Source organism: Sparus aurata, chromosome 3 (genome assembly GCF_900880675.1).
Source record: "Sparus aurata chromosome 3, fSpaAur1.1, whole genome shotgun sequence".
NCBI lineage: Eukaryota > Metazoa > Chordata > Actinopteri > Spariformes > Sparidae > Sparus > Sparus aurata.
The window spans coordinates 30,856,167-30,869,575 of NC_044189.1; the positions used below are offsets into that span (position 1 = coordinate 30,856,167).

At 39.6% G+C, this 13,409-nt stretch overlaps 2 protein-coding genes across 6 annotated transcripts in view; one reads left to right on the forward strand and one right to left on the reverse strand.

Annotated features, from left to right (window-relative positions):
* Positions 1-6,027: 6,027 nt before the first annotated feature.
* The window catches only part of tspan13b (tetraspanin 13b), a 51,688-nt gene continuing 44,306 nt past the window's right edge, over positions 6,028-13,409 (reverse strand). For all 4 annotated transcript variants that reach the window (XM_030410494.1, XM_030410478.1, XM_030410498.1 and 1 more), the window contains exon 6: positions 6,028-6,342. In XM_030410494.1, coding sequence (XP_030266354.1) covers positions 6,226-6,342 — 117 coding nt within the window. In that variant the 3' untranslated portion in view covers positions 6,028-6,225. The remainder of the gene's footprint in view (positions 6,343-13,409) is intronic.
* agr2 (anterior gradient 2) lies at positions 7,321-13,035 on the forward strand. 2 transcript variants are annotated; one of them, XM_030410519.1, is made up of 8 exons: positions 7,321-10,041; positions 10,901-11,022; positions 11,142-11,205; positions 11,299-11,351; positions 11,533-11,609; positions 11,922-11,985; positions 12,589-12,672; positions 12,778-13,035. In XM_030410519.1, exons 2-8 carry the CDS (start codon positions 10,914-10,916, stop codon positions 12,825-12,827), a joined length of 501 nt encoding a protein of 166 aa, XP_030266379.1. In that variant the 5' UTR covers positions 7,321-10,041; positions 10,901-10,913; the 3' UTR covers positions 12,828-13,035. The 2 variants fall into 2 exon arrangements, with proteins under 2 accessions (XP_030266379.1, XP_030266388.1); XM_030410528.1 differs by lacking the exon at positions 7,321-10,041 and adding an exon at positions 10,408-10,450.

Here is a 13,409-nt window from a genome sequence, read left to right on the forward strand (position 1 = left end):
ATAACGCTATAACAATGCAATAGATTTGGTCAGCTGGCATGAACCTGGGTCACTGCACCATCTACGTTTATGTCACACGCGACTCTATTAGCTCCAAAATCCTTTGACGCACACCACAAGGAAATAGTCTCTGACTATTTAAGTGTGTAATTGAACAGCTCTCCACATCCATTATGCAAAGATCACATGCACAAAATAACACTTTCCGTCTACATCTCCAACCTTATTACGCAAACCACAAGGAAATAATCTCCGACTATTTAAACGTTATTTAACAGGTCTCCACATCCATTACGCACAGAACACATGATCAAAACAACACTCTCCATCTCCATCCCCACCACCTTGCAAAAATACTCTAGTGTGACGTTAAACTACATGAATAGATATGAAGGTGCGTGGCGACACCATGCTCTTACTTTGAGCTGCAGGCAGGGTGCCCTGGTTACAGGTGTCAAAATGTCGAGGTGTGCTCTGGGGTCGTGGAGATAAAGTCTCTGATGAGGGGACGAACGTCCAGGGAGTTCAGAATGTCTGTGTGGGCATGCATCAGCAAAAGGTGTGTGAGTCTTTTCTGGGTCATGGTGCTGCGTATACATGTCTTCAAAAGACGCAAGGCTGACTTCCAGCGGCCATGCACCCAAGTACTTTTTCAGCTGATGGCATTATTACATTTTTCTTAATGTCAGTTTTGCATTTTGAGAGGCAGGGTGACAACGAAAAGCTGTGTATTACCTAGATAACTTTTACATTTTTGGAGGGAAAAGCTTAGTGTTCATGTTTAACTTTTCTTTTCCATATCATTCATCTGATGATAGACGTCTTATGATTTTCATTTTAGCGCACCTGGGCTGTATTATTGATTCCCGTGATTTGGCTTATAAATTCTAATTCAGCCATTAGCTTACATTCGTGGTGGCACTAAGAGGTCTGCTGTGGTCTGTTCAGCATCCACCTAGCAGCTAGCTCACTTCTTCTGATGAAAGTGGCCACCCCCAGGACCACAACGTGAAACATGATCATGTTAAGACTAAGAATATTACTAGAATATTTAAGATTAAGCCATACACATATTTTCAAAACTATTACAGAATAAAACCTAATTTACGCTTGTATGCTTGGGTCTATAGGTAAGTGCAGAGCTATTAAGATTTTTCTGGGTTCTGGGTTAGTGCACAGAGTAAGAGTAACGTTAGCTGTGACTCAACCTAACTTAAGCAATTAACTATTATAACAAAACACTTGTAACTCCTGTTACAGTTATTGAGACATCAGTGTAAGGATGGCTGATACAAATGAAGGTTTTCAAATAAAGTATTTTTTATTAAACAATGACAGACAACAAGAATGTTTGTTTGTGTGTGCGTGAACAAGAAAATAAAAAACCAGGGCAGGTGATCCATGACACCGCAACCATGAAGAACCAAATGAACAGCAGCCGCCGTCGTGACCACCAGCAGCCGCTGCCGTGACCACCGCCAGCAGCAGCCGCCGTTACCACCAGCAGCAGCCGCAGTAGCATATGAATGTTATATTGATGTTAAATTGAACATGAAAGCCAAATTTTATACAGGAAAATATATCAGGTATTACCAAAATGTTTATCAAAGCCTATAATACAAAACTGTCCAGAAAGATCATTGGTGAACTATATAGACATAGGCTATAGCTGAATTAAGAGGTCATTCAACAAATTATATTAAGGCGAAATGGGAAAAGGAGTTGGGAATCGTTATTACTTCTGAAGACTGGACAAATGTAATTAACACACAAATCACTACTACAGCCTCACAACTGTGGAGAGATTTTTCCCGGAAAAACTATATCCGATTCTTCATAACACCAAAGCAAAAGTCTAAACAGACAGGACTACAACCTACATGCTGGAGAGGGTGTGGACATAGTACGGCAGATCATACACACATATTCTGGAGCTGCCCCACACTTAAATCCTTCTGGGAATGAGTTCAAAGTATTATCAGTTAAGTCTAGCAGTATAATTTTAATTTAACTTGTTTGTCATTCTACCTGGGCAATATGGACACAGAATTACCAAAAAACGACAGATACCTCTTAAAAATCTTCATGGCTGCCAGCAAAAAAGCCATAACAAGAAGATGGCTCAACACAGAACCTCCTACGGTTAATCAGTGGGAAGCCATAATTAAAGACATCCAAACAATGGAACTACTGACGTTTAGTCTCAGATTACAAAGGGACAAAGGTGATGCCCTCTGGGAAAAATGGAGCACTTATATTACAAGAAGAGGTGATAACCAACCTTAATGCTTTATATATTTTGGTTTTAAGAAAAACAATGACTATATTGCTGTAATGTTGGTACGACCCACACGGTTCTTTCATGTTTCGTTCCTATGAGTGTTCATACGTATGTGTGCAACTGTGTATGAATGTGTATGATTATTTAGACATATGTAGGTGAACGTGTGCACTCGTGAGATCAGGTGCACAAACATATGTGTACATATACCTTTTGTTCTTCTCTCATTTTTGTTGTTTCTTTTGTGTCCATAAGGGCACTACATGGCTAGCACTTGTATTACTTAGCCTCATATATTGTACCCATACCTACTTTGCTCATTACACTGATTCTGCCAATGTTTTGAACAAAAAAAACGTGAAAAAATAAAGTTTAAATTTTTTAAAAATTTTTTAAATAGCTTTTGTAGGGTCCGTGTATCTTTTGGTCATTCGATTTTCCTTTCAGAAACGGGTATTAAAAAACAACGGAAACGGAAAAAAGGCCTGTTTATTCATTTCTGAGACCGGATGTTGTCATTTACAGGACGGTGCTGTAAAGGGGCAGGGGCAGGGCAATCTACTGTGACACTCACTCACTGAAATATAAAATGAAAATCGAATTATTTTTATAATTTCGCTCATCCCTTTTTGACCATGAAAAAGAAAAACGCCTTGTACTTAAATTTAATTTTTGTTTTCTAAAACGAAAATCAAATAACCACTAGTTTTTTGTTTTTTTAATACCCGTTTCTGAAAGGAAAATTGAATGACCAAAAGATACACGGACCTTGTAGCCTACTTTCCACAGAACTAACGTCAGTCCTAGCTAACATTAGCGAAATAACGTTCTTCAACCTGATTTTTATCATCTCAAAATCAGCAGCGTAACTAGCACTGCATGGCCGCTGGAAGTGGGGGTGCTGCAGCACCCCCTAGTGGCGAGAGGGAGATTTTTTTTTTAATGTGTTTAAAATATTTTGCACAATTTATAAATTCCGTATGAATATTTTGGGAAATGATTTTGACACACGTAGGCTATTATTTTTTAGGCCTAACACAGGTTCACGGAAGTTACGTTGTCAGCGTCAGGCAGGCTAGTGGTCGGCCGCCGAGTAAAGAGGTTTCCTGCTCACTCCATGCAGCATACATCCATGGCAGCAACAGACTAGTAAATTTACATAGTCTTATGACAGAAACGAGGAGGAAACATGGCACAAAAACGCATTTCGGATTTTCTTGGAAAACCACCACCAGTGAGGAAGAACACTAGTACCACAACCATGACAACGGAGAGCAGCCGAGTGAGGAGACTGTCCGCCCGCCGCTGCCTGCAGTTGCACTGGCAGGCCCAGCCCCAGCAACCGCAACCTAACCTCGCGTGATTGGACAAAAGTTGACGCAGACTGCCTTGAACTCCAGCTTAAAATGCTCGGGCCAAGCATCGCCAAGCAGCTTGCCGATGTCACAAAAGACAGAGGGTCTGAGTGTGTCACAGTCCAAGATGTAGCATCATGTTTGACAAAGCTCCAGCCACAAACAAGAGCCATGTTTTCAGAGACAGAAAAACTGATCGAGTTATGCCTGTCCATCTCCGTGGCCTCATCCAAGCGCACTTTCTCAGCCTTGCGTCTTTTGAAGACATGTATACGCAGCACCATGACCCAGAAAAGACTCACACACCTTTTGCTGATGCATGCCCACACAGACATTCTGAACTCCCTGGACATTCGTCCCCTCATCAGAGACTTTATCTCCACGACCCTAGAGTGCACGTCGACATTTTGACACCTGTAACCAGGGCACCCTGCCTGCAGCTCAAAGTAAGAGCATGGTGTCGCCACGCACCTTCATATATTCATGCAGTTTAACGTCACACTAGAGTATTTTTGCAAGGTGGTGGGGATGGAGATGGAGAGTGTTGTTTTGATCATGTGATCTGTGCGTAATGGATGTGGAGACCTGTTAAATAACGTTTAAATAGTCGGAGATTATTTCCTTGTGGTTTGCGTAAAAAAGTTGGAGATGTAGACGGAAAGTGTTATTTTGTGCATGTGATCTTTGCATAATGGATGTGGAGAGCTGTTCAATAACACACTTAAATAGTCAGAGACTATTTCCTTGTGGTGTGCGTCAAAGGATTTTGGAGCTAATAGAGTCGCGTGTGACATAAACGTAGATGGTGCAGTGACCCAGGTTCATGCCAGCTGACCAAATCTATTGCATTGTTATAGCGTTATTGTGAAGTTTAATTAATAGCGCATATTCATCTGAGAATTGATGATGTCTGTGTGTTACAGACCCTGGCTGTGTGCACTGAAGTGTATATGACAATAAAGTAGTAAATCTCAATCTATTTATTTATTTTTAAAATGTATTTTAAATAGGCCTATAGGCTCATAGGTTTTTTGTCAAAAAAAAAACAAACAATTTTTTCACAGCACCCCCTGTTCAAAATCACTTCCAGCGGCCCTGCTTGGGTGTGTGTTTTTTGTTTTATATATTTACCGGTCAATAACGCAATCGCTGCTGTCTGTCCTATCAAAGAACAGGACAGCCAGCCTGTGTTTTGGAGCTATTGGGGCTTACATGAACGGCGTGACTGCCCCGGTGGCGACATCATAGTGTCACAACTCTTTCTCTCTAAGGTACTGGTGCTATCTAGCGAGCACAGAGATCGTCTATGCAGCACACATCTCACGCTGCCCCCTGTACAGTGGGCTCTCGTATTTGGTAAAGTGCCTTAAGAGAGAGAGTGGTGACAACAGAAGTTCAAAACGCTGGCTGATCACGTGGTCCATGTGGCCTCCAAAGGTTCCAGGAAGTGCTAGTGGGCAATAGAAAACAACAGAAAAACCACGACAATCGATAAATAATGGTCAATAAATGCTTTGCTTTGCAACATTTACATGCTTGTGTTATTGCTTTGAACTCTGTTAAGTTTACTAAACATGTACAGTCGTTGACGGCAATAAAATCGTAATTTTTTCTCTGTTATTTTTCTTTACTTTCAGACTTGAATGAGGCAGACTAACAGGTGACAGACAAGTCTGGACTAACAGCAGCATTACGATGATAACTGTGTTCTAATCGGAAATCCATTACAAATAATTTTAATTTTGATTTGAATTCATTGCAAATAAATGGAATTCTGTCACTATTTAACTATTCTTATTAATATATATGCACTTCTATTAATTGCTTTGAACTCCGTTAACTTTACTAAACCTGTACAGTCGTTGACAGCAATAAAATCATAATAATTTCTTTTTTTCTTTTTTTCTTTTTTAACTTACAGACTTGAGGGAGGCAGACTAACAGGGGACCAACATGATTTACCAATTGACTTCACGATAAGTCTGGACTCACAACAGCATTATGATGATGATGATATCAGATGATGATAACTGTGTTCTAGAAGGAAATCCATGGCAAATAAATTAAATTTGGATTTGAATTCATTGCAAGTAAATGGAATTCTATCACTGTTTATACTTATCACAAACTTACTCTGCTGTTGAATAATGAATCACACATTCTTGTTTTTCCCAATGCACTTAATACCACCATGAATTCCTTAAAAACAGTATCTAAAGAAGTCAAACAGATCAGCATGTCAAGCTGTTTGTGTCCTTTCCGCTATGTTGTCATGAATACAGTCTTCACCATGGTGTGCTGTGCTGCATAGGGATGCTCCAATCGCTCGGAGAAAGGCGTGCACATGTATGGCTTCCCCAAAGAAAGAGACAGGAGAAAAGCATGGGTGGCTAAAGTCAGAAGGAGCAATTTAAGCACCTACAAAGATTTTAATAACAAAAAAATATGTAATCATATTCAAACAATGCATTTGCGCTTTCAGAGAACAGAGAAAAAAAACAGAGAACACAGAACAGGAAAAAACAATGCAAAAACCAAGAGAAGTCAAGTTGCAAATTGCCACTCCTCCAAAGAAGCCTATGATGTCATTCACCACATCGAGGAACTGTTTAGGATAAAGACTGGTTCCTCCCTCATGGAGCTTCCAAACGCAGTGGGTGTGTTGGAGAAGGAAGCTCTGGCACTCTCCAGCAGGCTTCCATCATGCTGTGGAGTAAAAGAAAAGATCACCAGGAGATTTTTCAGGTAGAGGTTGCAGATTATAGCAAAAAAAAAACAAAATGACAAAAAAAACAACACTAAAAAGATGGCCATCTTGGAAGCAAGAGCCAAACCAAGAAGGTGAAAAAGAACAGTGGAAAAGAACATCACTGACGCTCCACAACAAACGTGGCACCCGGCGCCGTCTGATTAACTTTATGTGGAAGAAAAAACACATCCCTGCTTACATTACAGTCACTTGCAAACGTCAGGTTCAAATTTCATTTGAAGCAAGTATTCTAAAACTTGCTAACATCAGTTTCAAGATACATAAGAAGTCTTTTGAAGCCACTCAAGCAGTTGGAGCAGGGTAAATACAATGAGCAAATTGTGTGTTGTGTGGGTCTGCATAAAATCAAAATGACTTGTGTTTTGAACAAATATAGACTAATTCACTACTTGATATATTCATGTCAGGAGACAAACTTTGTTTTTTATTGTTATTATCACAGGCTTAATTATATTACAATTACATATTCTAAGATTTACTTTTTTCAGTGTCCATGCCTTGACAGATCAGGGCTGTTCGCAGCAAAAGTGTGACCAACACAATATGAAGCTGGGGGTCATATTGTTATGCCTGATCGGTGTATGTATATAAATGTGTAAATATATTTATATACACACATACACTCACACACACAAATAGGGAGCTTAGACGCTGCTAGCTATGCAGCTAGCACTTTGAACTCACACTTGTAGCACAGAAACCTTGGACCGCTGGGGCTAGCTGGTTAGGATGCTAACTTAAACACAAGACGCCAACACTTATATTTCACCACAATTTCAATGTGATTTTATTTAATTTTTTTGTTTTAAAAATATAATTGAACTTTGAGTGCAGTTGAGTATATACCTATTTGAAATGTCAGGGAATCCTGTAAAGTGTTTCCACTGATGTCTGCAGACACCTGTCAGTTTTAATGTAAAACACAATGCCTCCATTGATGTGATGGTTTTAGGTACCTAGTGAATAGATTCAACACTGATAATTTTGGCTGTATTCCTTTTTTTGTTCTTCTTTCGATTTTTCGCTCAAGGAATACAGCTTTGTTGCTGTTGGACAGAAATCAAGTACTCAAAAGAGAAGAATTACCTTAAATTACAGAAGTGACCTGGGGTGAAGCATTGAGTGGGTGTGTTTAGTGACAGACTGTTGAGTGAGCTAACACAACGTGTTAGTATTTCTCAGCTTTATCTCAGGTGAGTTCAGTTATTCATGAGCTGCTGAATTGTGCCTAAATTCAAACCAGGAAGTTGCATCCTATTTAAGCGGGCCGGCCAATGGCAGTTTGTGTGTGTGTGTGTAAAAAGTCAGTGTCAGATCTGTGTTATCAGGATAGGGCTGAGTGCAGCTGGTGAATGTGAAGTGTTAATAGGAGTGGCCTTTAACGCTGCCCTGTAGTTCAAATATTGACAATGGAGCTGTGACAACACACAGTGACGGATAGAAGGAGTATAGCTGGGAGTGAAAGCCGGTACAGAAAGAGCGGGGGGGTTAAGGACACCTCAGCACTAAACTGCTCCCACATCCTAGTGACAGACCAACATCATAGCACACAGCATCTTAAACAATTATTTATTTAGTACTTTGGGACATTTGGTTTGTCAAGTGCTTTGCCAGAAGAATGAAATGTGTGTAAAACATAAAACCATGCGAGAAAACAGCTTTACACAGGAATAAAACAGGAATAAAATTATATCAAAAGAAGATAAAATATGACAAAACAATAACACATTGGATATCTAAACAATAATATAAAACAACAAAGGCAGAAACAAGAACAAATATACATTCTTTTGATTAAATGGTGCAGGCATAAAGAACATGACATCTTGGTTTGACGGCAACAGCATTTACACAAGGTCTTTTTCAAGGAGTTTTCAGACAAATCTCATAGTCTTTATCAGGAGATGCAGTTTGTTAGATGGTCTCTGATGCTCTGGCTGTTGTCCATCTGTTATTGCATCACCTTTGACCTATAGTGGATGCTGTAATTAATTGTGGTCTGAAAATCAGGATTTAAGTGGTGTATCTTTGAAACTGTGTAGTTGTCTGGCTTCACATGGCCATCTCTTTTGTTAATAGTGCACTGTGTGTTAGACTGTCAGATCCATCACATGCCATCCATGTACAAATGAACATTATCTGTCATTACATCTAAATGACCTCAAGTAAGAATGTACAGTCAGGCCACACAGACCTGTTACAATAACAGCACTGAAACTTGCCTTGCTCTGAATCTAGGACAAAAGGTAAGTCAGGTGGGAATCTTTATTTTTCTATAATCAACCAGGTCCTACAAAACCCACAATGACTCGACTAAATGAACACGTATTATGTCTGTATGAAAGCCTGATATGTCTTCCTCTCTGCCATAGAGCTCCAGTATGGTTCACAAACTATAAAAAGACATCAATAAGCCACACTGTTGAGCTGTGTTACACTATGCTACATAGTATGTCACCCAATCTAACATGTTAAAAAGAAAAGCTGCACCTTTAACAGTAGCAGTAGATGGTTTGTGGAGCTGAGAGTGACTCTGACAGTATAAACAAATGTTGCTCCCGGATTCAGGAAGTCGAGTAAAAGGACTGATTCATTAGCTGAGAGGCAGATTGGTTGTCAGGAGGCCCAAACCGGGCTGAGACTGAACAAAGCTGCCATTGATAGCAGCAAGGCACCACTGAGTCACAGTACCTGCTGCAGGACACAGGAGACTGCTGAGTTGCTTCAAGATAAAGCTCCCAGAAAGTACATAATACCAATCTGAATTTTTTTCATGTCCGTTTACATTCACAGATTATACAATTTACTCAATACAGATTGAAAATAATCTTGTAGTGTAAAAGCTTATTTCAATTGAAAGAACACAGGATTTCACAAATGTTCATCATTAATTGGCACAGTCCCTGCACTCCTGTTTGTTTTAGTTTCTCAAAGGCTGTGCTTGTGAAACTTAGATGTCAATCGTTTATTGCTCATGACTGAATCAAATGTTGACTTTGTAGGAAAGACTATTTCTGCTGTTCCTTTGTGTCTTCAGCCAATCACATAGAGACCAATCATCATCCAGCCTGTCATCCATTCCTCAACTAAATGCTGACCTGTCCTTGGAGCCAAGCCAAACCTGATATCACTGTGTACAAAATATGAGTAAAACCAATTATTAATTATCTATCACAGTGTCCAAACAGCATGGAAGTATTAATAAAATACATGAAATAAAATAAACAACAACCCTATTTGGTTCCTATTGTCACTATGACGGTTTTATGACGTTAATTAACAAATGAAGAGGCTCAAGAAAAAATGAATAGGATTTTAATACGAATAGATGCAACTCGTTGATTGTGGAGTATGCCGATTTTAAGGAGCTCATCATCATAGAGCAAAATGTTTTCATTCCTGATCATACACTCCCATGTATTTGGCAGAACACACGGAAACCTGGAATTGCCAGTTTTCTCAATGAAGTTTGGTTTGCTGACAAAAACGTGTCGGTAGTTTGAGTCATCATGGCATGGGAGGAGGGCGGGTCCGCAGGCGAACAGGTGTTTAAATACGGGACAGGTGAGAGTGGAGGTACAGCATATTCTGCAGCTGTGGTCCGTCTACATCCTCACCTGAGCAGCCGGGAACAGGTAAGACACAGGGCCGGTCCACACAGGCCGCCCGTGCTATGCTAATTTTTAACTGCATCGAAACTACATTTCAGAAACTACTTTTTTCTCTCACTTCTTAGGCTGTGCACCTAGTGAAGCAGTTGTCAGGGCTAGAGAAACTGCTAAAATTGTTCGGTTAATTTACAAAGTTAAGCATAGTGGTGATAAAACTGGTATTTAAAAAAATATAGACCAAAGAATAGTATTAAAAATAAGAATTATAATATTTGCAGGATAAGAGAGAAAACTTGTTTCATAGCAAGATGGAAATATTAATAAAGATTTAAAATGTAATGATTTAAACTTAAAAGGTAACAAAAACAAACAATGCAACACAGTTACATGTCTTCATTCAAGAGCTTATAACGCTGCGTCGCATCCTGTAAAGGTAGAAACTTGTATACTTACGTTTAGTCCCGCTCTGCTAGCACCACAAGGACGTTAATGATAGTTGAAGCCACACTGCACTATTTGATGGGAAATCATCTCTCTTCCAGATAATATCTGTTCTGTACAGACATGTTTAATGTTTCTTTTATGATTGAAACAACTGTAAACAGCAAGAAAGGACAAAAGTATGTGATTTGAATTCATAGCATACTATTATTTTTTAAACAACTTTTAATGGCTAAGAAATAACTTGATATGGCTTTCCTGAAAGCCACATGACAGAATGCTTATCTCTTTTCTATTGTTTCCAGTTTTGTCTGTCTACAAAAGCCAACTACATAATCTTCAAAAAGGAAGAGTCCAGAGGACTGATGTGATGATTCCCATGATCACAACGTTTGAACAGTTGTGTGATTTGTTTTTCCCTCTCTTTGTTTGCCTCTTTCAGTCAGTTTATAAAGATGATCAAAGCCGTGTTGTCTGCACTCTTGGTCTTGGTGGCCCTGTCCTCCACCTTCGGGAAATACATCCCCAAGACTGGCAGGAGGACTCCTCAGACTCTGTCCAGAGGTCTGTGAGCATCTTCTGTGCCTCTCAGGACAAATGATTGGGTTTAAGTTACAGTGTTGTAAATACTGAAATAAATTATAGGCTGTTATTTAGCTATAAGGCTGTCCATGTCTGTTCAGGTTGGGGTGATCAGCTGATCTGGGCCCAGACTTACGAGGAGGCTCTTTACTGGTCCAGGTCAAGGTAAGAAATAGTCCTGACCGACACTGCCATCAAAATGTTGGTCTAACTCTCACGCTGATGCTTACCAAAAAGCTGCTCTGTTTTGTGCTTTAGAAACAAGCCTCTGATGGTCATCTTTCACCTTAAGGACTGCCCACACAGCCAGGGTAAGTCAAACCCCCAGGGATTGCTTATATTTGAGTTACTGAGTCAGTCATGCTGATAATAAAAATGTTCTGTTGAATTAAGAGCCTAACCTGTTTGAAGAGTCATTTGTTTGCTCATGTGTGATGTCACCTCACACATCCTGGACTGAGGTGTAGAATGAAGTACTTGTTTCTCCTGCAGCACTGAAGAAGACCCTCTCTGACGACGTTGAGATCCAGAGGGCTCTTGATGAGGACTTCATCATTCTCAATCTGATGGTAACTTTACAGGACTTTTCAGATCAGACTACCGGGCTCCTTCTGTCATCACATTGCGATTCACATGTGATTGGTACACAATATGTTGTAACAGCACCTTGTTCAAACTGAGCCTCACTTACTGAAAGGCAAGAAGAGCTGAGACACAATCACAAGATACAACAATCTCTCGAGATAAAATAATAACCCAAAACATTTCGTTCAACACGCCATCTGAGTAGTAAGTTGATTTAGAGAAAAGTTTTTTAGGGCCTTTTAGAGCTGACTTTGATGTGTTGGATGTTAAAGTGTTATGTTGTTTCTCACTTACAGTATGAAACCACAGACAAACATCTCTCTCCTGATGGACAGTATGTTCCCCGGATCATTTTTGTCGGTAAGAGCTATAGCTTGTTGCTTGTTTCTGTAGGCTAAGCCTGTTGAAACATTCCCTTTCATAGATCCTGTTACTTACCTTTAAACTTAAGACTTTGTGTCCTGTAAGAACAAACAGGCCTACTACATCCTTGGGTTTTTTAGTACTTAAAATATCATAGTTTAGTTCATACATGTTGTCAAGGGGTAAAGTTTCAATTTTCATGCAGATCATCAAGATATTTATTGTCCCTCTGGTTGTACAAGTAGACTTGTGTGAAAGTTTTTGGCTCAGAGGCACTCGACACAGTAAACTAAACATAATGTATAAAACATGTGTGAGTCCATGACATTTTAACCTTTGTTATGACATTATCTGATTAGCTGTGTGCTTCCTTTCACACCAGTGCAAGTGTATTTACTATGTCATCACTAGATTGTTATCTGAACTATTAACTATTTTACAGAATGCTGATGTGGCATGGCATTCAATAATTCAATAAAGCTATGGAGCAAGTGTCCTTGCAGAGATACTTACAGTTCAAACTAAACGTGCAGTAGAAGTGTATGCACACAGCTCCTTTCTGCTTCAGGATCACAGCTGAATTCAACTTTGTCTCCACAGACCCCTCAATGACAGTGAGGGCCGACATCACCGGTCGTTACGCCAACCGCATGTATGCCTATGAACCATCTGACATCAAAATCTGTAAGTAACACAGTGTGAAGCTTACACAAATCTGTCTTCTGCCAGCAGTGTCCGTTTGTGTCTATGAAACTGATTCAATGTAATTGTTTCCTGCCGCTTCTTTAGTGATGGACAACATGAAGAAGGCCAAGAAGCTCCTGAAGTCTGAACTGTGAGCACGAGGATGAGACACCCTAGAGTTTGTCACCATTGATGCCGATAACGTGCTGTCACTACAGTTTACACATGCAAAACTAAGCACTGGAAAGTTTCTTCTCTTCTTTATCATCTTCTCTTCTCAAATTCCTTACCTCTTACCTTTGTTATCATTGCTGTACATCCAGACTGTCTTTTGAATAAATATGGAACTGTTCATACATACAAGATGTTTTAGTCTGCTTTTTTTATTTGCCAACAGACTGCAGGGAAGTCATGAGTAATATGCACACAAAGTAGTTTAATACTTCAATCTGAAAGCGCTCATGCTACTGCTGCTACTATTATTACTGTTAGTGCTACTAATGATGCTACTCCTACTAGTGAATTAGAAATGCAAGAGAAGTCTATAAAATAAAGGGAATTAATTTTGAGCTTCAACATAGAGCAGGCTATTTTAAAGGAAGTGTTAGGGAGGGAGTTCTCATTAAGGGCTGCAGGATCTATATTCCCTCAGTAAGGCCTGCAGAACATATTACTCCCCTACATATGTAAGGTTGCCGGTTATTTGGTTGATTAATCTGCTTAATCCATCAAAAGAT

What these genes read in the sequence shown, in the direction of transcription:
- agr2 (XM_030410519.1), top strand. Translation starts at nt 10,914, where the DNA reads ATGATCAAAGCCGTGTTGTCTGCACTCTTGGTCTTGGTGGCCCTGTCC. An exon ending in CTTTACTGGTCCAGGTCAAG is followed by an intron (nt 11,206 to 11,298) that starts GTAAGAAATAGT and finishes TTTGTGCTTTAG; the next exon opens with AAACAAGCCTCTGATGGTCA. An exon ending in ACCATCTGACATCAAAATCT is followed by an intron (nt 12,673 to 12,777) that starts GTAAGTAACACA and finishes CCGCTTCTTTAG; the next exon opens with TGATGGACAACATGAAGAAG.